The following is a 22398-nucleotide window of genomic DNA, read 5'->3' as shown; positions in this document are numbered from 1 at the left end:
CCACCCGCTCCTGCCGCAGGCCGAGCCGGAGCTCTCCCGCCGCCAGCGCCCGCGACTCCCCCCGCTCGGGCGGGACATGGCACCTCCCGCTCCCCACCCCCTCAGCCCGCCGCCATCTTGGCGCCTCCTCGGCGCGGGGCCGGAGCGGGCTCGGCCGGCCGCGGCGGAGCGAACCACCGCGGGGGCGGGCGGGGGGGGGGGCAGGGACCGAACCACCGCGGCGGCGGCGGGGGGGGTGGGGGGGTAGGGACGGCGAGGGGGAAGCTTAACGGGCCGGGGCTGCCGGGGCCGGGCGGTACCACTGCGGGAGGGGGGGGCGTGCCGGGCCGGGCGGAACCATGCGGAGGCGCTGGTAGGGGGGCGCGGGGAGGGGGTCGGTCGGGTCCGCCATGGCCGCGAACTGCGCGGGGGCCGCGGGGACGGCGGCGGGCGCCGTGGCCGCGGTGGGCTCGGCCCTCAGCGCCAGCAAGACCAAGACCAAGAAGAAACACTTCGTATGCCAGAAGGTGAAGCTATTCCGGGCCTCGGAGCCGCTGCTCAGCGTCCTCATGTGGGGGGCGAACCACACGGTGAGAGCGGGCGGCGCGGCCCCCCCCCCCCCCCAAACCCCCGCCCCTCAGAGCCGGGAGTGGGCCCCTCACAGCACCCCGGCAGCGGCGCCTCGTCCCCCTCGTCCCCCTCATCCCCCCTCGTCCCCCTCAGCCCCCGCCCTGCCCCTCAGCGAGTGCCCGAGCCCCCCACCCCAGATCGGACCCTTCCCCGCTCCCTCTCAGGCTGGGCCGTTCCCCTCCTTTCCACAGCAGCTTTCTCCCCCCGCACTCTGTTCCCCGCTGAATCCCAGCCTTCCCTGCCTCTCCATCGCATCCCTGACCCAGCCCCTCCCTGGGCTCTGTGGTCCCTTTCTCCTGGGTATCCTTCCCCAGGCAGTTTGGGGACCCCCTAGGTTGGGGTGTCCCTCCCAGACACGTCCCTGTGCCCCCACACCCCCAGCCCCGACGCCTTTTCCAGCACCCTTTTTCCCAGGACTGGGCAGGGGGAGTGATGCTCTTTCGGGTGATGTTGCTGTGGTACAATCCCCCCTCTGGCACTGGGGGGGCCCTGAGGACACGAATTTGGCACCCACAGCCCTGTCCCCTGTCCCAGCCCCCGGGTTTCCACCCAGGGCAGTCGCTGTGGCTGTCCCAGTGAGGGATTTCCCTGTGTCACAGCCCCGAGGGGACAGTCCTGTGCCTCACTTGGACATTGGTGTGTCCCCTATCTCCATCCCCCAAAAATGAGGGGTTTGGCCCCAGGTTTGTCTCCTTTGATTCCGGGACTCAGGCCATGTGTGTCCTCTTGGCCTCAGTTCCTCTGGGAACAGGTTGTGAGAGGGTCCCTTGGGAATGTCAGTGGTGCCTCAGCTCTGATCCGCCTCCTTTGGTAATTCCTAAAACCCATCCCTGTGTTTTCTCTGGAAACTTCTCCCTGGTTTGTGACGGCAGGCACGAGCATTGATTCTTGGATGTCGGTGCTGGGTGCTGTTCTTGGTGGTCAAAGAACCCAGAAGCCTCATCCCTTCCTCAATTAATCCACTTTTAAGGCTCAGACACACCTATTTCTCCAGTGGATTAGTGGATGTTTCCTAGAGAGTGAAAGGGATTCGGGCTTATTTTTTTTCCAAAACAAATAACAAGGGGAAAAAAAAAATCCGCCTTGCATTCCTGGCCTGCCTGGCTGGAGTGAAAGCATCCAAATGTGGTTCAGCATCGTGCTGTCTTTGAGGCAAAGGATGTTCCAAGTGCTCCCAGCCTTGCCCAGGAAGCAGGATAATGAGTTTAATCAGCCTTTGATCAGTGGTGCCATTAGCAGCCCTGAAGAAATGGAAATCGTGGGATTTTTCCACATTTCATTCGTGGCCTCACAGGGACGGGTGTTGCTTGCTGGAAATTGACCTTTTTTGGGTTGGTTTTTTTTTTTTGGTGTGTTTTTCTTTGTTGTAGCTGTCTGGGCAGTAGGAGCCTGGCAGGGATTTGAGGCCCTGGATCAGGACAGTGTAACTTTGGGAGCACTTGGCTGTGAGATATTTGGGCAAAGGGAGGAAGGCAGGCTGACACTAAGCTGGTAATGAGATTATATCGGATGAGTATTAGGAAGAAATTGCTGCCAGGAAAGGAGCACCCGCGTCCTGAGGGGCTGGGAAAGGGGGTGAGAAAAGTTCAGCTGTGACCTCCTGACCCTTGGGAAGGCGTTTAGGATTTCCCAGTAAATCCCTCCACCTCTCTGCGTTGGGGCGAGGGTTTGGTGGCCGCTGTGACAGGGCTGGGAGCTGAGGGGGCTCCCTTGACTCGCCACGAGCAGCTGCTCATCCTGGGCTGTGGCTGGGAGATGATCTCGGTGCCCTGCTTCGGTGGGAGTTGGAATTCACGTGCCTCCAGCTGATGGGTTTGGAAATAATGTCGGGAATACCTTTAAGCTTTGTTGGAAATCTTTTTGGGGGGCTGTTTAATATTTGGCGTTGGACAAGGAGGGGCGAGTGAGTGAGGAGGCTCTGGGCTGTGTCCATGGATTTCTGCCCTGGGATCCTTGCAGTGGGAGGAGGGGAAAGCAGCTCTCAGCACAAGCCCAGGGCTGTGCCAGGAAGATCCTGTCAGAATGGCTCGGATCTGGGATGAACTTTTTCATGGACAAATCAAACAAACAACCATTTTATGCAACGTGCTGAAGAAATCCCCCTGGGTCCAGTCTCCCAGTCTGGCAAGAGCCTTAAACAGGCTGGCGAGCAGCTGGGGCAGGGCTGGCTCTGGAGGGCAGCAGGAGCAGCCCAAGAACAGGAGCTGCTTTTTGGAACACCACTTTGGGGTGTTTAAAGAACGGGTCCCAGTGGTCCCCAGCCAGGGTTGGGATCGGGATCAGGGTGGGGCCGCTGTGAGCGGGGCCAGATGTGGGTGGTATGAGTCAAACAACTGAATTTTGGACCAGAAAACCATGGAGGGGAGGGGAGAACTTGTGTGAGAGTGGAGCCACAGAGGCTCAGCCTTGATTTCCAAGTGTTCTGTCAGGCACTGAATCCAGCAGACGTGGAGATGGTTCCTGGGGAAGCTTCTCTCGCCGTTGTCATGGCACTGGGAGAGGAGCTGCAGCTCCTGGGGGCTGGGTACGTGTGTGGTGCTCCATGGCTGGTGCTCCAGGTGTGTTTTCCATGGCCGGGGTAGGATCCATGTGCACGGGATGGGGAAAGTTGGGATGCTTCTGGAAGGGAGCAGCTATCTCCCAGCCAAAGAGATGAACACAGCGTTGTGTGATGCTCTGGGAACCATGGAAACGGTTGTAAGGTGCTGCTGATGGAAGGCACTGGGATCCCGGGGAGGTTGGGGAGGTGACTGCGGATCTGTGTTTGTAGGGCTGGGGTGATGCTGCTCCTCCAGGTGCCAGGTCCTCAGCTGGAAAAGATTCCAGAGGCTCTGGCTGGTGACAGGGGCAAGGCATCAACACCCCGTTTTTGTGGGAACGGCGAGATCTGTTGGCTGCGTGGATCCTGCCCGAGGCAGCTCCAGAGGCTCCAGTTCCTGGCTGGAGGAGCAGCAGCCATCTCCCAGGCCCTTTAGGAGCAGAGCCAGGCAGCACAGAGCCCAGCTCGTTAGTATTCCAGGGAAACAGCAACGTTGGGATTTGCAGCTCCCCGCTCTGCAGCCTTGGGTTTGGTGTTGCCATGTTAATTGTAGCCAGAGCAGCATCTGCCACGTATCAAACACTCAAATCCCATCAATTGGTCCTGGCACAGTGGGAGCAGCCTGGATCTGTCCTTCCCAGCTCTGGCTCTAATTGACCTCTGGAGAGAGCAGCATATGGCCACAGCCGTGCCAGCCCCTGCAATGACCGAGGCCCTGGCTCCCGACCTGCTCATCCAGGAGCTCTGTTCAAATCCACATTCCAGGAGCCCTTTTCCTTTCTGGCAGAAAAAAGAGGGTTTTCCTGGGTGGGTCAGCGGGGAGAATGGGGCTCCTTTCCCTGCTCGTTTCCATGCTCTGCCGCTGACTGGTGTGGCCATGGGTTGGTTGTTGAACATTCCCATTCCTCAGCTTTTTTTGGATCAAGGGAAGCGTCACCTCTGCCCACCTGTGGGAGGACTGGGAGGATGGATGCTTCCCAGTGACCCTGAGGCTGCCAGGACTGGGGGCACTGCCTGATTCCTGGGACGCAGCCAGGAGTCCTTTCCAAGTACTTTGTTCAGGAAGACGTGGGTTTGCTGTCACCAGGGGATGCTTTTTTCCCCCCTCTTAAAGCATCCTGGTGTCCCCAGAGGAATTCTTGGCTACAAGACTCCCTCTTCCCTCGCGTTTCATGGGGGGTTGTTAGCATGGATACTGATTAATCATGCTCTAATTCATGGAAAACGGGGTTTTTTCCTCAAACCATCACCCAGTTGCTGTTGTGTGTTAAGCAGCAGCGAAGTTTTGCTGCAGCTGTGGGTTTGTCTCCACGCTGAAGTGATTTTCCCATGTGTCTTTTACCTCCTTCCCCGGAGCATAATGAAGTTTAACTAATGCTCACCAAGTGCTTGGAGATGCCTGATTGAAAGGCTTTGAGGGGAACAAAGTATCTTTATTTTCCTGAGCAAATTCCTGTCGCAAAGAATCCTGGAGAGTGGGGGCTCACGCACTCCGTCAGCTGGATCTTGTTAGTAAACAAATCACATTTTCCCATCAATTTACTGATGCTAATTGCCACTTTGAGGCTACAGTCAGGTTTTGAAACAAAATTATGCCTGGCCCGTTCATCCCAACAGCTGTCCCTGAATGACACGGAATATTGATGTGGCTCTGATTGGAAAAGGAATTGGCTTTGGTGGCGAGGACAAATCATCAACCCAGAGTCCTGAGTGGTGTTGCTGAAGAATTCCAGTGACCAGGAAGTAAAAGCTTGACAGAGAGAGGGGAAGGAGGTGTTTTTGCAGCTCTGGATTGTGCTGCCTGAGGATGAGGTTTTCCCTCCTCATCTCCTGCTCTTGCTCCAAGCCCTGATCCTTATTGGCATCCACCTGCTTTTCCCTCTGCACCTCTGGGATTGGGGCTGCTTTGATCTGCTGCCTCCCCTCTGTCCTTGTGGAGTCACTCTGGACACCTGGGGCTGCCTGACCTGCTCGGGAATTGCTCCTTTGTTCCCAAGACGTGGCAAAACCAGCGGAGAAACGGGAAGCGCCTCCCTCTCAGCGCTCCTGCTGAAGGTGTCAGTGGGTTTGTCTGAAATGTGCCTCGGTTTTAAATTCGGAGAGCCCCCGGGGTGTGTCCGAGCCCTTTGGGAGGCTCTGGCAGTGCCACTCCCGCTGTGTCTGGCCTGGGAGGGGCAGGACTGGAGCCTTATCTCTGCAAAACGCAGGTGGCAGAGACAAAAAGCACTTTTTGGTGGTGCTCTCAGCCTGGGCTGGTCCCTCTCAGGTATCTGCGCTGGGGAAATGGAGAACTCTGGGCAGGAGAGGACTGGGCAAAAAAGGGCTGATCGGGGCTGAAAAGTGAAGTGGATTTGAGGGCAGATCAGGGCTGAAAAGTGAAGTGGATTTGAGGGCAGATCAGGGCTGAAAAGTGACGTGGATTCGAGGGCAGATCAGGGCTGAAAAGCTGGAATTCTTCCGGGAACCCAGCATCGCTCTGGGTGTGGAGGCCAATCACTCCCTGGGCTCCAAATGAGCCGTTCTTTCCCCACTTCGTTCTTTCCCCCCTTCGGGGACCTCTGCAGCCTCAGTGGCAGAGCTGTGGCACTGCCCCGGGCACGGCCTGCTGGAGCTGTGCCCTGCAGGGGCTGGGATGCCCAAAACAGCCCGTGAGGGCCCAGGTGTGTGCTTGTGGTGCTGCTGCACCTCTGCCCTCTGTCCCTGCCTCCTCCAGAACCACATCCAGCATCTCCCTGCTCCCACATCCCCAGAGATCCTGGTACTTCCTCCAGCTGGAAGAAGCCTCATTTTGGGAGACAGAGCCCTGGGATGTGCTCCCCGGGAGGCAGGGGTTGCTGAGCACCTCCCTGCCGGGCACCTTGCTGTGACCTTGCCTCGTGGAGCATAAATACCCCGGGACACACACTGCTATATTTAATCTCCTACTCCACGCCTCTCCCCGGGGAGAAGGTGAGAGAGCAAACATGTGCCAGGCGTTAGTCACGTTGCTCCCTCGGGAGGCTGCTCAGATTCCCCCGGGATAAGCCTGAGGAGAGGATCCCTCTGGAGGGGTGATGGGTGCTGCTGGCCGCGGCTTTCCTTTGGAGCTCCTCGTGTTCCGCTCGGCTGGATAATCCTGGGGAAGGGGGACTGGTTGCTGAGGGTTGTGCTGTGAGGAGGGAGGGGTTGGGATATCCCTTTCCCAAGGCGGTATGGGGGCTTTTCATTCCTCTCTCCCTTGGGAAAGTGTCAGGCATGGGTGGTACTGTGGGAGCACGCGGCGCTTAAACAACAAAAAAATACAAAAATCCCAACATAGCAACTAAACTAAACTAAACTAATCCATGTTTTCTTCCACGCTGGTGTCAGCAGCAGAGGCCCAGTGCCTCGGGGGAGGGCAGGTGGGCAGTGCTGGCACTAGAAATGGCCAAATCCTGCCCTCATCCACATCTTGGTGCCCAGCACAACCCTCTCCCTTGTCTGTGTCTCTTCCAGAGCTGGAATCCCAAAGCATCCAGCTCTGCTGGAAGGGGGACAAAGGCTTCCACAGCGGGGATTTTTTGGGGGGGGCTGTTTTATCTTGGGAGGAATGGGGGCACCTCTGAAACGAGCCCGAGGTATCCTGGTGCACCATTTCTGCCACTCAGGAGCCTCGCAACAGGTGCCACGCTCGCTTTGAGGTTCGTGGTGTGGCAGAAACCAGGGCACCCAGAGACGCCTCGGAGCACTTGTGTCTGAATTCCTGCCAGCGAGGAGGCAGCCTCCGAATCGCTGTTCCCTCTCAGCCGTCAGCACCCTTCCTCCGCTCGGCAAGGAGCTGATAATGGCTTGTTTGTGCCTTCCCCACGCCGGGAAGAGGGCTGGGAGCAGGCTGGGATGGGAGCAGGCGTGTGGCAGGAGCTGTGCTGTCGGGCTTCCCCTCCTGGTAGACAGCAGCAATAATTAGTGGCTGGAGGCAGCGCCTCTGTCTCGGTACAGAATGAGTTGTTTTCTCCTCGCCCTGGGGGGAAATCTCTGCGTGGGACTCTGATGGCAGCTCCCTGCAGTGGCTGCGAGCTGGGAGATCCCTTCCTCACCTGGAGTCTGCTCCCTTTTCCCTCCCCTGTGGCTCAGGGAGCTGCTCTGGGCAGGATTGAGCCGTCAGCTGAACGCGGGGAGCGTCGGCCTCTCCCCGCGCTGGGATTGCTGCCGGTGGGGGATGTGTGCCATTATTTATTCATTCATCTGTGCAGTGTTTTCCATACATCCCAGAGGGTTTTGTGGCAGAGCTGGATGCTGCTGTGAGGGGAGTGCAGGGCAGGGCTTTGCAGAGCTCCATCTCCGCTCTCTCCAGCAGCCGTGGCCGCTTCGCTTCCCGTTTATCTGTTGTGTGGGATGGCTGTCTCTGAAAATAGCCATCTTCCCTCCTGGCACTGGGGATGTGTCTTTCTTCCCAGTCTGACGTGTGTTAAATCTGGTCTGGTTTTTCGTGGTAACGATGGAGAAAGGGTGGGATAAACACGGGCTTCATGGAATTAGCTCCCGGCACGTCCCCAGGGCTGAACCCCCGTGGCCCCTGCGGAGCTGAGCGGGGATGTGGCAGCAGTTTGGGCGGAGTTTTGTGTCCTGCTGCATGCAGGGAAAGGGGAATCCCACAGCTGGATCCCTTTCCTGAGCCCGGCCCCTGCTCCCAGCCAGCAGGGAAGTTTCCCAGCAGCTTTCCAAGTGTGCTGGAAGTCACTTGACCTGCTGGAGGTTTTGGTGTTGGGGACAGCCCCCAGAGCTGACTCACAGCCAAACCCCGCTGTTGCCAGCCTTGTCTGCCTCCCTCTCTGCGTTACCTGCTTGGCACAGCAGTCATGGGAACGGAGCTGGAGTGAAATTGCTTCCTAAATCCAGGCTGTTACCAGGAGTTCAGTGAGATGGGACTGCATGGAGTCCCTGGGAGGGAATGACACCGGGGCTGTCCTCAGAAAAGGCAGCTCAGAAACCTCTTGACCTGCTCTTGATTCTGGCACAGCCTTGTCAGTGACTCCAGTGACTGGAGCAGGACAGCCAGACACAGTCAGGAGGTGGATTTTTATTGTTATTATTTTATTTTCGTTATTATTATTATTATTATTATTATTAACGCTGCCACTGCTGGGTGCTGCAGCACGAGCCCGCCTGTACAATAGTAGCTGAACATTCATTCTTCTGCTTCCCCGTGTTCCTGTGGCTGCCACACATGACTAAGGAGCAAAAACAATCTAGTGGAGTGACTCATCCCTCCAGAGAAGGTGGGATGGGAGCAACAGGAGACAGCGAGCATGGAAACAGCATCCCTGGGGAGCTGGGCTGGGCTGCACCGAAGGCTTTGGTCATCGTGGTTTGTAGCAGAAATAATTAAGAAATTGGAACATTTTCTCAACGAGGTGGTTTAGTTAGAACATCAAATCTGCTGGTTCTTGGCCTGTGGGTTTGTCTGGGCTCTCAGCTGTGTCTTGGATGGTCGGTGGAAGGGGAAAGGAGGAAGGAGCAGAGGCTGGCTCGGGAGGATTCACCACATCATGGAACTGCTGTGGCCTGTCACCACAGTGTTCTGTCTGATGGGTCATGGTGCCCCAAAACCGGCCCCTGGCGTGTTTGGCATCCCTGCAAGTCCCCTGACAGTCCCTGGAGGCCAGTGGGATGTGGGGTTTGAGTCTCCTTCTCCTTTCTCTTGCAGATCAATGAGCTCAGCAATGTTCCCGTCCCCGTCATGCTAATGCCCGATGACTTTAAAGCCTACAGTAAGATTAAGGTGGACAATCATCTATTCAACAAGTAAGTGAGGTGCTTCCCTGCCTCTCTGTAGGCAGAGCTCTGTGTGCTGTGAGGCAGACTGGCCTGGGGGAGGCCTTCTGGATTGTTCCCAGCTGGAATGCCAGGAGGACGTGGCGTGGCTGAACACAAGCTCCACACCCCTGGACAAGATGTGGTGGGGTCAGTCTGTCACTGAGATGCTCTGTGGTGGCTTGGTTTCCATCCTTGGAGGGATGAAAACTGTTCACAGCTGGCAGCTCTGCAGCTGTGCTGTTCCCCTGGCCCACAGGGTCTCTCTGGAGTTATCCCTGTCTCCTTTTCCCAAAAGATCCATTTTTGGAAGCCCTTTTGGAGTCGTGGTTGTGGCTGGTGCTCAGAGCTGCCTTCTCCACCCCGGCTCTGCGTGTGCAGGGCTGCAGCACTCCCTGATTAATCCTTTGTTTTCCCCAAGTTTCACAGGGATCAGCTTTGCAGAGTGGGAGTGTGATTGGAAAGTTTGGCTTCCCTGGCACGTACAGCGTGCGGGATCCGCTCTTCCCCTTCTCCTCCGGAGATCTGAGTTCCCCACGTGTCGCTGTGAATTTCTCATTGAGGAGGAGCTGCCAAATTCTCCCACTGTGTCCAAGCAGGGCCAAACTCTGCTTCTCCCCCCTGGGCAGGCTCAGGGCTGTGGGAGGGAGCAGATGCAGCCTCCCTCAGTGACAGGGGTGCTGTCACTGTGTCCCCCTGTCCTGTGCCCGGGGGCAGCAGAGCCAGGCTGGAGCTGATCCCCGCTCTCCTGGGTGCTCTGGCTGGGATGGTTTGTGGTGTGGTGACCTTTCTTTTACTGATCTGATGTGATCTGAACCCGGAGCCCACCCCTTCAGCTTTTCCTGCAGCGTGGTGACAGCGTGTGCAGGGCCAGCTGCGTGACTGCCGGAACAAAGCCACAGAGGAGGGGCACAGGCAGAGATGATTCCCTCAGATCTGGGCTTGTGACAGAGGGGATTGTTCTGGCAGACAGGCAATCTCCACACTAATCATCCAAGCAGCCTGGTAGTGTGCATCCTGCAGAATTTCTGTGGAGAGATGGATTTTTGTGGGCATCCAAACAAATGAGCTGCCCTAACGAGGGGAGAGCGAGGCCCTGGAATGTCCTGAGGGCCTGGCAGGGAAGTGGGAGTCAACGTGGAATTGGATTTCACAGGCTGATCACTGCACACAAATCTCTTCTCTGCCTTGCCCTAGGGAAAACCTGCCCAGCCGCTTTAAATTCAAGGAATATTGTCCACTGGTGTTCCGGAACCTCCGGGAAAGATTTGGGATCGATGACCAAGATTACCAGGTATCCTCTCTTCTCTTCCTGCCCTCCTGACACCTTTCCTAGGACAGAACAAACCCTGATGCAAACATTGCTACCAGCAGCTTTTCTGGGTTTATAATCGTGGTTTGAGTGCTTCCACTCCAGCAGTGGAGTGGATCTTGCTGTGCCAAGCACTGGGCAATAGGAGGAGAAAATGCTCCCTGTTCCCAGGGCATCAAACAGGGGGCACACATGGCTGTGGACAGGCAGGAGCTGGAGGATATCAATGATCCAGCGTGGAATATCTGCAGGGAAAACGGGTCTGTCACGTTTGTCCAGATTCAGATGAATTTCAGCTGCTTTCAGCCAAGCGTGTGGTGTTGAATTGGGTGCATCAAGGTGGCTTCTGCTTTGAGATTCATCCCCTAATGCCAGAGGGTCTGATTTTCTTGGAGAGGAGAGCCGTGGTGTGTTGTTAGCACTGCTGGGCTCAGCTCCAGGCAGAGGGAGATGTCCCAGCTCTGGCTGCTGCAGCAGGACCGCCCTTCCTCACACAGCACGAGGAGATGAGGAGAGGCAGCAGCTGCTGGGAGATCCCACAGAGCAGAGCCAGGGAGGCCGTGGTGGCTGCGTGGCCCTGGGCAGGCCGGGTGTCAGGGAGCTGAACCCGCTGGGCACGGTGCCAGGGGCATCCCCTGCAATCCTCTGGCTGCAGAGGCACGTGGGGGAGTGCTGCAGGCTCCCTGCTCGCTCCACGTGCTCCCAGTGTGGTGGGGAGAGCTGCTGGGAGCGGGGCTGTTCCCGCTGATCCCAAATTCCTTCCCTTTGTGCCACTGTCACACCCCTTTGTGATCACGCCCTCCCCAGGTGTGACCCACGCTCTCAGTACCTGGTTTGTCATTTACCCTCCCTCTGTTGTTCTGAGGGATTGCTTCAGGCTGGTTTGGCTTTAAAAGTGTCCAGCTGGAACAGAAAACATGAATTGAGCTAAATTCAGGTGGGTAAAATGCGATGGCTCGAGTGGGAATGGAGCCAGGCCGCTGAATTTAACAGCCCAACTGTGGGAGAGGTGGGAGTGACAGGAAGGGAACGGAGGCAGCCGAAGGGCTGTGAGTTTGGTAATGCTCCGTGTGGTCACGATTTCTGCTTCCCAGCTCCAGAAGAAAAGCTCTGTGGTTTTGAGGTGAGGGCTGATTAAACTGCCTGGCACAGACCCCTTTGCAAATGTCAGCGAGAAGCAAAGGGGATTTTTCTGTTTGCCTTTATTTTCCTGATGCTTTCTAAAGCTGTTGGCAGCAGCAGAGTTTTTCCCCTGCTTCATTAAAGTTTTAAAAGCTTTAAATGCTTCGTTCTGAAAGGAAACCTCTCGGCTCACTTGCAGCATGACGTGGTAAATCTCTCTCTCTCTCAGAGCAGGCTCTGCTGCAGACTCCCTCTGCTGCCAGAGCTGAGGGAGGAGGACACAGCAGTGCCACTGTCACCTAAAAAAAAAAATAAATAATCCAGCCTGAAACACAATGTCCAGCCCTGAGATGTTGGAAAACACAGTGCTAGGAGATCCCTGTGCAGGTGTTGGTGCTGCTGTGTTTCAGAGCCCTCCCCATCTGTGATAAGGAGCAGCTGGTGAGAGGTTGTTGGTTGATAAGGTGACTTCTGGGCAGGAGCTGGGAGGTGGAGGGGACAGACAGGTGACAGCTCGGCCTGAGGTGTGAGGAGCAGTGCCTGTGACTGAGGGAGGAGCTCGCAGCAAGCCCAGCTACCTGGGGAGAGGCAGCAGAACAAAGAGCTCGTGCTGTGGCTCAGGGAATTGATCCCTGCTCTGCAGTTTTCCTGGGATTTTCCAGCCCTGCTGCACTGTCTGGTTGCTAAGGGTGGAGACAGGGATCTAAAGGCAGATGCTGCTGGTTGTCAGAAGCACAACCAAGCTATTTATACTCATCTTGGACGTCCAGGGGTAGGAAGAGTGGAGCCTGAGGGTGGCTTTTGGTGGAGGATGGCCTGTGAAGAATTCCCAAACACTGAGACTTTGGCCAGACTAAACTGCTCTTTGATGGAAGAGCCAACAGGCCATTCCAGTTGTTTTGTTCTGGTTTTCCTTAAACCTTAGAAATATCCTGGCTATTCTGAAATCCCTGGGAGGAAATGCTGAGACCTCTTGGCCTGTGTATCCCACATCCTTAAAAACCCTTTAGTAAAAAATACTTTCCAGAAACACCCTCCAGGTGTTGGAGTAAAACCTGCCAGGGCCAGGTGGAAGCCCTAAAACCACATCCAGATTTTTAAACAATTGAGTTTTACCCTCAGCAGTGCCAAACTTGGTGTTCACAGGCAGAGTGGGTGCTCTGAGCTTGTCCTGAGGAGCTGGCCTTGCTTCCCAGGGCTGCTCAGGGATGGGCAGAGTGGGTGCTCTGGGTGTCCTGGGGAGCTGGTCCTGCTTCCCAGAGCTGCTCAGGGATGGGCAGAGTGGGTGCTCTGGGTGTCCTGAGGAGCTGGTCCTGCTTGCCAGGGCTGCTCAGGGATGGGCAGAGTGGGTGCTCTGGGTGTCCTGAGGAGCTGGTCCTGCTTGCCAGGGCTGCTCAGGGATGGGCAGAGTGGGTGCTCTGGGTGTCCTGAGGAGCTGGTCCTGCTTGCCAGGGCTGCTCAGGGATGGGCAGAGTGGGTGCTCTGGGTGTCCTGAGGAGCTGGTCCTGCTTGCCAGGGCTGCTCAGGGATGGGCAGAGTGGGTGCTCTGGGTGTCCTGGGGAGCTGGTCCTGCTTGCCAGGGCTGCTCAGGGAGGTGGCAGCTCCTGCCAGCCCCTCTCCACGCTGTGTCTGTCCCCCAGAACTCGGTGACACGCAGTGCCCCGGTGAACAGCGACAGCCAGGGCCGCTGCGGTGCCCGCTTCCTCACCACCTACGACAGGAGGTTCGTCATCAAGGCCGTGTCCAGCGAGGACGTGGCAGAGATGCACAACATCCTCAAGAAGTACCACCAGGTACGGTGAGTCTGGAGCCCCCCTCGTGCACACCTTGGGATTTGCTGGGGGTCTGGAGCTTGGATTCGCAGCTGGCAGAGCTTGCACGGAGGTTTTGAGGGAAAAAGCAGTTCCTTAGGGTCTGAGGGACAAATATAACCCAGCAGCTGTGTGTTTGTGGTGCTGAGCCCCTTCCCAGCTCGCCGTGGCCCTTGCATTGATCAGTTTGGGATGCCTGGTACCTGAGAGCTCCTAATTCATTGCATCAGACTTTCCAGAGGGGCTGGGGAGGAGCAGGCAAGGGAGGGGCCAAATGGAACAGCTGGAAATGTTCTGGTCCACGTTTTCTGCCAGCCCATTTGCTCTGCAGGGGTATGGAGCAGTGGGTGTTTAACAGGCCCTGAGTTCCAGGCACACTGAGGTCACCACGAGAAGTGAAGTTGGGCAGTGCCAGTGCACAGCTGGCTGGGCACGCACACAGAGTGACAGAATGCCAGGATTGGGCAGTGCCATTGCACAGCTGGCTGGGCACGCACACAGAGTGACAGAATGCCAGGATTGGGCAGTGCCAGTGCACAGCTGGCTGGGCACGCACACAGAGTGACAGAATGCCAGGATTGGGCAGTGCCAGTGCACAGCTGGCCTGTCACAGCTGGCTGGGCACACACACACAGTGACAGAATGCCAGGATTGGGCAGTGCCAGTGCACAGCTGGCTGGGCACGCACACAGAGTGACAGAATGCCAGGATTGGGCAGTGCCATTGCACAGCTGGCTGGGCACGCACACACAGTGACAGAATGCCAGGATTGGGCAGTGCCAGTGCACAGCTGGCCTGTCACAGCTGGCTGGGCACACACACACAGTGACAGAATGCCAGGACTGGGCTGGAGGAACCTTGGAGATCACCCAGCTCCACCCCCTGCCAGGGGCAGGGTGGCACTCCCTGGATCAGGGAATGGGGTGCTGTGTCCCAGCTCAGGGCTGGAAGGTTCCCACCATTCTCGCTCCTTTCCTGAGACCCCAGAGCTGTTGCAATCCTCCTTTCCTTTCACACTGGTGTCAGGTGGCTTTGCTGCAGTGTCTCGTGGCCTGTCAGGGATGGGGTTTGTGTGACCGAGCTCTTTCCCTGCCCTCCCTTCCCTGCTCCCTGCAGTTCATCGTGGAGTGCCACGGGAACACCCTCCTGCCCCAGTTCCTGGGCATGTACCGGCTCACCGTGGACGGCGTGGAGACCTACATGGTGGTCACCAGGAACGTGTTCAGCCACAGGCTGACCGTGCACAGGAAGTATGACCTGAAGGTGAGGCCCTGGGGGAGGCTGGGAGCTCCTCCAGAACGGTGGGAGTCACTTCTGGGAACCCCTCCTTGGTGGCCTTTGGGTTTTGCTCAGGGGATCAGCTTTTGGGGGGCTGTGGATGGAGCTTCAGTGTTGGTCCATTCCCCCATCCCAGGAGATCATGAAAAAGGGGTTGAGCACTCATTTTAAAAATGCTTTTTCACTGTTTTCCTGCATGGAGAAATTTAAGTGGTGCCAATGAATGCATTGGGAATATGACCCCACAGTGCACTAATGAGATTTTCTCTTTTTTTCTTTATCAGGGCTCAACAGTATCCAGGGAAGCAAGTGATAAAGAGAAGGTATGGAGCCATCCCTGGCCAGCCTTTGCTTTCTCCCAGTGGTTGGAAGCAGATGGGATCCAGCTGACTCCCCTTTTCCAAAGGGGTGTTTACCAGGCCCTGAGCTCACCCTGTTCCTGTCCCCCCTTTCAGGCTGTGCTCTGGAACAGGAGGAGCTGGTTCTGCCTGCCCTGCTCCGTTGTGGTGGCACTGCCAGGAGTAGGGGGCACTCCCTGGGGACAATCCCAGCAGTCCCAAACCCCACATTAGAGCAGGGCTGTCCCTATGGAAGGGTTTCCTCACAGCACCCCCTGAGTACCACCCTGAGGCAGGCCAGAGGGAGATTTGCCAACAGAAGCTTCTCTAAACTGGAGCAGCTCCTCTCAGATCCTTGGCATGTTCCTAAACCTGGCTTCTGGTGCCAGTGGGGGGGATTTAGGACTCAGCCTCCTTCCCCTGCAGAACTTCTGTGATGCTGCCTTGAAATTCCTGTGGAGGTCACAGCAGTGGCTCGTGGTGTTGCATGTTTTGCACGGAGGATTTTCAGGTTTGGAGTCTACTCCAGCCTGCCCTGAAAGGAGATCTCAGCCAGGAGCCAGGGAGCTCCCATCTGCCCCAAATCCTCTGGCATCACCAGCCCCAAGGTCCCACAGTTCCCTGGCTCGTGCAGTTGGACTGTTCATGTGGGATCACAAAGCCACCACCCGCTCCTGTGTTGCTCTAAATAATTGAATTCCCAGAGGCACAACTGGGAATTCTTCCACATCCCCAGAAATCCTCAGGGCCTGCTGCAAGCAGATTCCTCAAAGATCAGTGGGGTTCATTTTTTCCTCAAATCTTTAGGGGAGAGATTTTTTTTTTTCACCCCTTTCCCCCTGCAGTCACAAGCCAAGAAAATTCATTTCTTTTCAATTCTGGCAGCTGCTTGGAGCAGCTCTCAGCCTGGCAGTTCTAAAACTCACTTGCTCCACGACTCCCTCGAGCTTCCCTGTAGGTCCAGCTGAACCCATGGATTCCCTGACACTTCTTGTGCTCTGCCTGATGCCATTTCCATCCTCAGTGGACTTTGGGCAGCCAAAGAGCCCAGAGTGACCAGAGGCTGTTCCATCCACACCCAGCTGCTGCCGGCTCCGTGTGCCAGCCCTCCCCTGCGAGCAGGCTGGGGGATTTGACCTCAGGCTTTTTGTTGCAGGCCAAGGATCTCCCAACGTTCAAGGACAACGACTTCTTGAATGAGGGTCAGAAGCTGCATGTTGGAGAAGAGAGTAAAAAGAACTTCCTTGAAAAGCTGAAGCGGGACGTGGAGGTAGTTTCCTGGGGGACAGCTCTGCTCTGTCTCCCGTCACCGCATCCTCACTGCTGGCTCTGGGGCTGCAGCAGTGACTGCAAAACCGACTCCTTCCTGGATCAGTCAGGGTCCTGCTGAGGGCACTGGGCCTGTGTAGATTCTCTGGAGTCTCACGAGGGTTTAGCTCTCGCTCCAGCCCTTCTTAGGGAGGCAGGGTTAGGGCCTGAGCGCTGCCGATCCCGCGCGGGCGCCGCTCTTCTCACTGCTGCCTTTCTCCCAGTTTTTAGCCCAGCTGAAGATCATGGATTACAGCCTGCTGGTGGGCATCCACGACGTGGACCGGGCGGAGCAGGAGGAGATGGAAGTGGAGGACCGGGCAGAGGATGAAGAGTGTGAGAACGACGGCCTGGGGGGGAACCCCATCTCCTCCTATGGGACCCCCCCCGACAGCCCCGGAAACCTCCTCAACTACCCCCGGTTCTTTGGGCCCGGGGAGTTCGACCCCTCCGTGGATGTGTACGCCATGAAAAGCCACGAAAGTGAGTGGGGGGCAGCTGGGGGGAGGTGTGGAGGGTGTGGAGGAGCTGTGGAGGAAGGATGGAGGGCAGGGGAGGTGTGGGGAGCTGTGGATGGCAGGGGAGGTGTGGGGGAGCTCTGGAGGAGCAGTGGAAGGCAGGGGAGGTGTAGGGGAGCTGTGGGAGAGCTGTGGAGGGCAGGGAAGGTGTGGGGAGCTGTGGGGGGCAGGGGAGCTGAGGAAGAGCTGTGGAGGAAGGATGGAGGGCAAGGGAGGTGTAGGGAAGCTCTGGGGGAGCTGTGGAGGTCAGGGGAGGTGTGGGGTAGCTCTGGAGGAAGGATGGAGGGCAGGGAAGGTGTGGGGAGCTGTGGAGGGCAGGGAAGGTGTGGGGAGCTGTGGAGGTCAGGGGAGGTATGGGGGAGCTCTGGAGGAAGGATGGAGGGCAGGAGAGGTGTGGGGAGCTGAGGAAGAGCTGTGGAGGGCAGGGGAGGTGTGGGGGAGCTCTGGAGGAAGGATCGAGGGCAGGGGAGGTGTGGGGAGCTGTGGAGGAAGGATGGAGGTCAGGAGAGGTGTGGGGAGCTGTGGAGGAAGGATGGAGGTCAGGAGAGGTGTGGGGAGCTGTGGAGGAAGGATGGAGGTCAGGGGAGGTGTGGGGAGCTGTGGAGGAAGGATGGAGGGCAGGGAAGGTGTGGGGAGCTGTGGAGGAAGGATGGAGGTCAGGGGAGGTGTGGGGACCTGTGGAGGAAGGATGGAGGTCAGGGGAGGTGTGGGGCAGGTCTGGAGGAAGGATGGAGGTCAGGGGAGGTGTGGGGAGCTGTGGAGGAAGGATGGAGGGCAGGGGAGGTGTGGGGAGCTGTGGAGGAAGGATGGAGGTCAGGGGAGGTGTGGGGAGCTGTGGAGGAAGGATGGAGGGCAGGGAAGGTGTGGGGAGCTGTGGAGGAAGGATGGAGGTCAGGGGAGGTGTGGGGAGCTGTGGAGGAAGGATGGAGGTCAGGGGAGGTGTGGGGAGCTGTGGAGGAAGGATGGAGGGCAGGGGAGGTGTGGGGAGCTGTGGAGGAAGGATGGAGGGCAGGGAAGGTGTCCCGGGCTCAGCAGAGCGTGAGGGCTGTCCCTGCCCAGCGCCTCTGCTTTGCTGGGCACTCCCTGGTGGTGGCTGGAGCGGGGGACAAGTGATGCTTGGACAGGGGTGGCACGTTCAGAGAGCCTCTGGTGTGCTGCTCCAGTCATCTTCGCCCTTCTGCAGCCTCCAGCTGCCTTTGCTTCCTGTCTGAGTTACCCCAAACCAGCCCTGCCTGGTGTTTCTGGGGCGGGGGATGCAGCTGGGGATGCCCAGGGGTGTTTCTGGGCGTGCCCAGGGGGTCTGAGCCCCTCTCTTGCCTCGCAGGTGCCCCCAGGAAGGAAGTTTATTTCATGGCCATCATAGACATCCTCACGCCCTATGACACCAAGAAGAAAGCTGCACACGCTGCCAAAACAGTGAAACACGGGGTGAGCCTGGCCCAGGGGGGCTGGGTGCTGGGGCTTCTGCTCTGCAGCATCTCCGGGGGGGCTTGTGATGTCTCCTGGCGCTGATTTCCCTGCCAGGGTGGGAATTCTCCAGTGCCTGTGCTCAGCACTTGGCTCAGTGTCTCCTCAGGCTGTCCCAGAAAGGTTTTCCCTCTGGTTGCTTGGGATAATTTGTATTTCCATCCCCATTTGGGAGGTGCTGGAGGCACCTGACAGAGCAGGAACGGACTGGGTGGCACGCAGCCCTTCCCTGGGGCCACTCCTGTGCCCTGGCAGCCTCCCTGAGCTTCCCAGCAGGGCTTGGCAAAAGCCCAGCTTAGCAAGACGTGGAATCAGGGAATTGCTGCGGTTGGAAAGGACCTCTGAGGTTGAGTGCAGCCATCCACCCAGCACAGGGGGGTTCATGTGGAATCCCAGGATGTGCTGAGGTGGAAGGGACCCATCAGGGTCATGGGGTGCAACTCCTGGCCCTGCACAGATCCCAGCGACCCCACCCTGTGCATCCCTGGGAGTGCTGTCCACACATTCCTTGAACTTTGTGGCAGCCTTGGGGCCGGGACCATTCCCTGGGGAGCTGTTCCAGTGCTCAGACACCCTCTGGGTGGAAAACCTTTTCCTGATATCCAGCCTAACCCTCCCTGACTTGTCTCCAGGAGTTCCTGATGCTCCTAAATCTGTAAACCACAAAGGAACAAACCCAATACCTTGACTCTGGACACGCAGCCGGCGCTAAAATCATTTCCCTTGGGGATCTCTCCAGACCTGCTGGATTTTCCCTCACCCACAGATCCTCCCCAGCAGACAGGGGCTGTGCTGCCCTGACCCCTCCCTACCCCCCCTGACCCCTGTGTCTCCCCTGCAGGCCGGGGCTGAGATCTCCACCGTGAACCCCGAGCAGTACTCGAAGCGCTTCAACGAATTCATCTCCAACATCCTGACATAGTCGTGCTCAGCCTGCAGCCAGGAACCACGAGCAGAGGGGCTCCTCCAGCCTGTGACACTGAACAGACACTGTAGCAGCATGTGGGGTGTGTGTGGGAGTGCGTGTGAGCGTGCGAGGGGAGCGTGTGGCACCGTGGCACTCCGGACAAAACTCATCCTTAGGGTGCACCCTCCCAACAGCCCGCTTGACCCAGGTGGAAAAGTGGGGGTTTTATGTTACAGAAGTGCCCAGATCTAAAGATTTGAGGGCTTTTTCAAACGAGCCAAGTGCATTGTTTCAGCACTGCTCTTTGTAGTGACGTTTCCTCCTCTCTGGATGCAGAGGATCCCGGAGGGATTGCGACGCTGGCACCGCATCCGAGGGGTGGCTCTAGGTCACGGTTGAAGCAGTGCCTGATTCCACAAACCACTCCTTGTTTTGTGTTGGTGTTGTTGTTGTTTTATTGGACTGTTTAGCAGCCATACGACCCCTTTTATTTCTCGGTAGGAATTGGAAGGAAAATAGCTCAGCATTTCAAGGATGGCAAATAGAACTCTGATAAAAGGAGGAGTCGCTGAACTTTAGGTAAATTCAAACTGGGACACTTTATATTTTTTGGTTAATTTAAGTAACAAAAAAAAAAAAGAGAAAAAAAAAGAAAAAAAAATCGACAAAAACCTTTTTTTTTTTTTTTTGTAACTGCACTTGATTTACAAGAAAGACGAGGGGAAATGAACATCTACCAAAGATGATCTCGGAAAAAAAAGAGGTGTAACTCCTCAAACCTGAAAACAACCAGTGTGAGAAGTGAGAGAGGCATTGACCAACCTCAGCTAACGATGTGCTTGGACCTGGGCTTGCTTTTCAATTGGCCAACTCGGAAGATTTCCTAAAAAGAGGAAAAAAAAAAACCCAACCATTTAAAAAAAAAAAGGCAATTTTGGTACCTGTAGATCCGGGATAAGATTTTCACCTCAGTCAGGAATGGCTGCATCTCTGAGGTCACCATCACAGTCCTGCCAGTGTTAATTAGCTAATTAATTGTTCAGTCTTCCTTCCCCACCCCATCTGCAACAGGTACTTGAATCTGTGTCCTGACAGAGGTTCCTGGGTTGCTTGGGTTGGTTTTTTTTTTTTTTTTTTTTGGGTTTTATTTTGAAAAAAATGTGACTTGCACACGAAGGAATTGGACTCGCTGCCAGTGGGGAGTGCTGGGAGCCGGGCCTGGGGCAGCCCCACTGCTCCAGAGGACTCAGGACTCGAGCTGGGGGTGCTGCCACCCTCCTCTGCTCCAAACCCCTCTCCGGAGCGACGCTCAAGGAGTGGAAATGGTTGAACTCTTGCACCAGGTTTATTTGGCAGCCCCCTGAAGGATTTGGGACTGATTGGAGTGACTGCAATGGTCCTGTTTTGTCTCCAGAACGCTCGTAACCATTTCCCAAGCTTGGCAGACTCGCTTTGGGTTTTGTTAGCTCTGCTGCACAAAGTTACAGACCTTGCTGGTTCTTTGTTTTGGGGAGTTTTCGTTGGGTTTTTTTTGGTTTTTTGGGTTTGTTTTTTTTTTTAATTTCCTTTCTCTTTTTAAGCAGGATTTAGAGTTTTGAACAAACCTCTTGCAGTTGAAACGTGTTGCTTATCTGCCTTGGAACTGTTTTTCACATATGCCTTTGTTTTGGGAATAAGCTGTTGGGAATGTCTGTCCTGTGCTGTAACAGTTTGCTGTGTGGAATTTTGGTCCTTTTGAGAGGTAACTGGTGCTCATCACATCCTGGTAACTTCCCTGAACTTAACTCTGGCTCTGGGCTGGATTCTGAATGTGGGCTTGGGGTTTGGGTTTGGTTTTTTTAATTTCCTCTCCCCCATTTCCCATTCGTGACGTGAATCCCCCACAGGTCTCACCTTGGGAGGGGCTAAAATTGAAGCCCCTGCGAGTTCACTGTAAATAGAGTCTTGGAGAAATGAAAAATTAGGGCTCCTGATGGGATATGAGCAGTTTTGGTCATTGCCTTTGGCCTGGGACAAATTTCTGCTGCCCCTGTGGTGTGGGAAGGCTGGAGGCTCTCGTGTCTTAAAGTGTGGAGCTGCAAAAGCCACAACCCAAATGCAGCTAAAAAAACAACTTTAAAACAAAAAATAAAAAACCAGGGAGGACTTGAGGACTTGGAGGGCATCATCAGCTTCGTTTTGTGGGCATTACATTGGTTGCTTTGCTCTTAATAAGCACTTAAGTTTACTGCCAATTAGGAATTAAACACCAATCCCTTTTTATTCCTTAAATAATCATCTGCATTGAATCTGCAACTTTGGCCTGGTAAGTTTGCCCTTCTCCTTTTGGGGAAAGTAGCTTGGAGGTTGTTTTATCTTGAAACCATCTGTTTGAAAAATAAATAAATAAAGAGGAGGAAAAGCAGGGGGGGAGGAAGAGAGGAGGAGGTGTGGGTGAAGTGCAGACACCACACAGCAAAGGCAGAGAAAGGGGAATGAAGCTTAAAAAAATCTCCTTTGCTGAATTCTGTAATAATGAACGAGGAATCGGCTCAAAATCCAGGGAATTCCTGCAGAAATCCTTACAGAAGTTGTGACAAAAAGGGCTTGAGGAGAGCAGTGAATATTTTTCTTACTCCAGCCCCAAAATTGGCTCTTTCTGGCTCAGCTGATCAGGGGAGCCCCACAAAGATCCTTCCCTTGAGCACTTCCCCAGTTGTGCCCCTCCTGTCGGGTGCCACATTTCTGTACTAAAGGATCACTCTCAGTTTCATGATGTATTACCCAGCTGCAGAACTTTGTTGAACAGAAGCATTTTTTGGTGTATTGTTTACATTTGGAGGAGTAGCATTACGTTCAAAATGCTAATTTTTCTTTCCAGACAGTATTTTTTTCTTACCAGAATAAGAAGTGAAGCTACAAATATTTGATTTTTTTTTTTTAAAAGGGACTTTTTCTTTCTGTTTGTTTTCTTTTTCGTTTCATTGGTTTTAGGTTTGTTTTTTGTTTTTAAATCTTGTTTTAGGTCACTTTTTTAACTCAAGTATTTAAAAAAAAAGACAAAAAAAGGAAAACCCAGCCCTTTCAATTCTGGTTTTACAACTGCTCGTGCTAGTTTGTTGTCTGTTTCTGGTGTGGATTTAGTTCTAGTTTTGCTGAATGTAAATAATTCCTGTCCTTAGCATGAACACTTCCCACTGAAGTGCATTTGACTGACCCCCCTGGGCTGACAGGATTTGCAGCAGAATGCAGGATTTTTTTTTTTTTTTTTTTTTTTTTTTGGTTTTTTGGCCACAAAAAGCAAGAATTTGGTCCACTGGAGTTCCAAATAATCAGTGTGCAGCATCTCCCCCTCAGCAGTGCCTGAGGGCAGGAAGGAGCTGCGGGATCCACATTCCTGAGGGGCTCTCTCTTTCTGATCTGTCAGGATTTTAACTC

General features: G+C 55.5%; 1 protein-coding gene across 1 annotated transcript; it reads left to right on the top strand.

Moving 5' to 3' along the window:
* Positions 1-372: 372 nt before the first annotated feature.
* On the top strand, positions 373-21131 carry PIP4K2B (phosphatidylinositol-5-phosphate 4-kinase type 2 beta). The gene is made up of 10 exons (XM_032134251.1): positions 373-569; positions 8814-8911; positions 10118-10214; positions 12995-13147; positions 14282-14428; positions 14728-14766; positions 15938-16051; positions 16314-16572; positions 17932-18035; positions 18916-21131. The coding sequence occupies exons 1-10, from the start codon at positions 390-392 to the stop codon at positions 18994-18996; spliced, it is 1272 nt and encodes a 423-aa protein (XP_031990142.1). The 5' UTR covers positions 373-389; the 3' UTR covers positions 18997-21131.
* Positions 21132-22398: the final 1267 nt, after the last annotated feature.

The sequence above is a fragment of the Corvus moneduloides genome, chromosome 26 (assembly GCF_009650955.1).
Source record: "Corvus moneduloides isolate bCorMon1 chromosome 26, bCorMon1.pri, whole genome shotgun sequence".
Taxonomy (NCBI): Eukaryota; Metazoa; Chordata; class Aves; order Passeriformes; family Corvidae; genus Corvus; species Corvus moneduloides.
The sequence above is the reverse complement of the archived record's forward strand: the minus strand, read 5'-3'. Positions and strand labels throughout refer to the sequence as shown.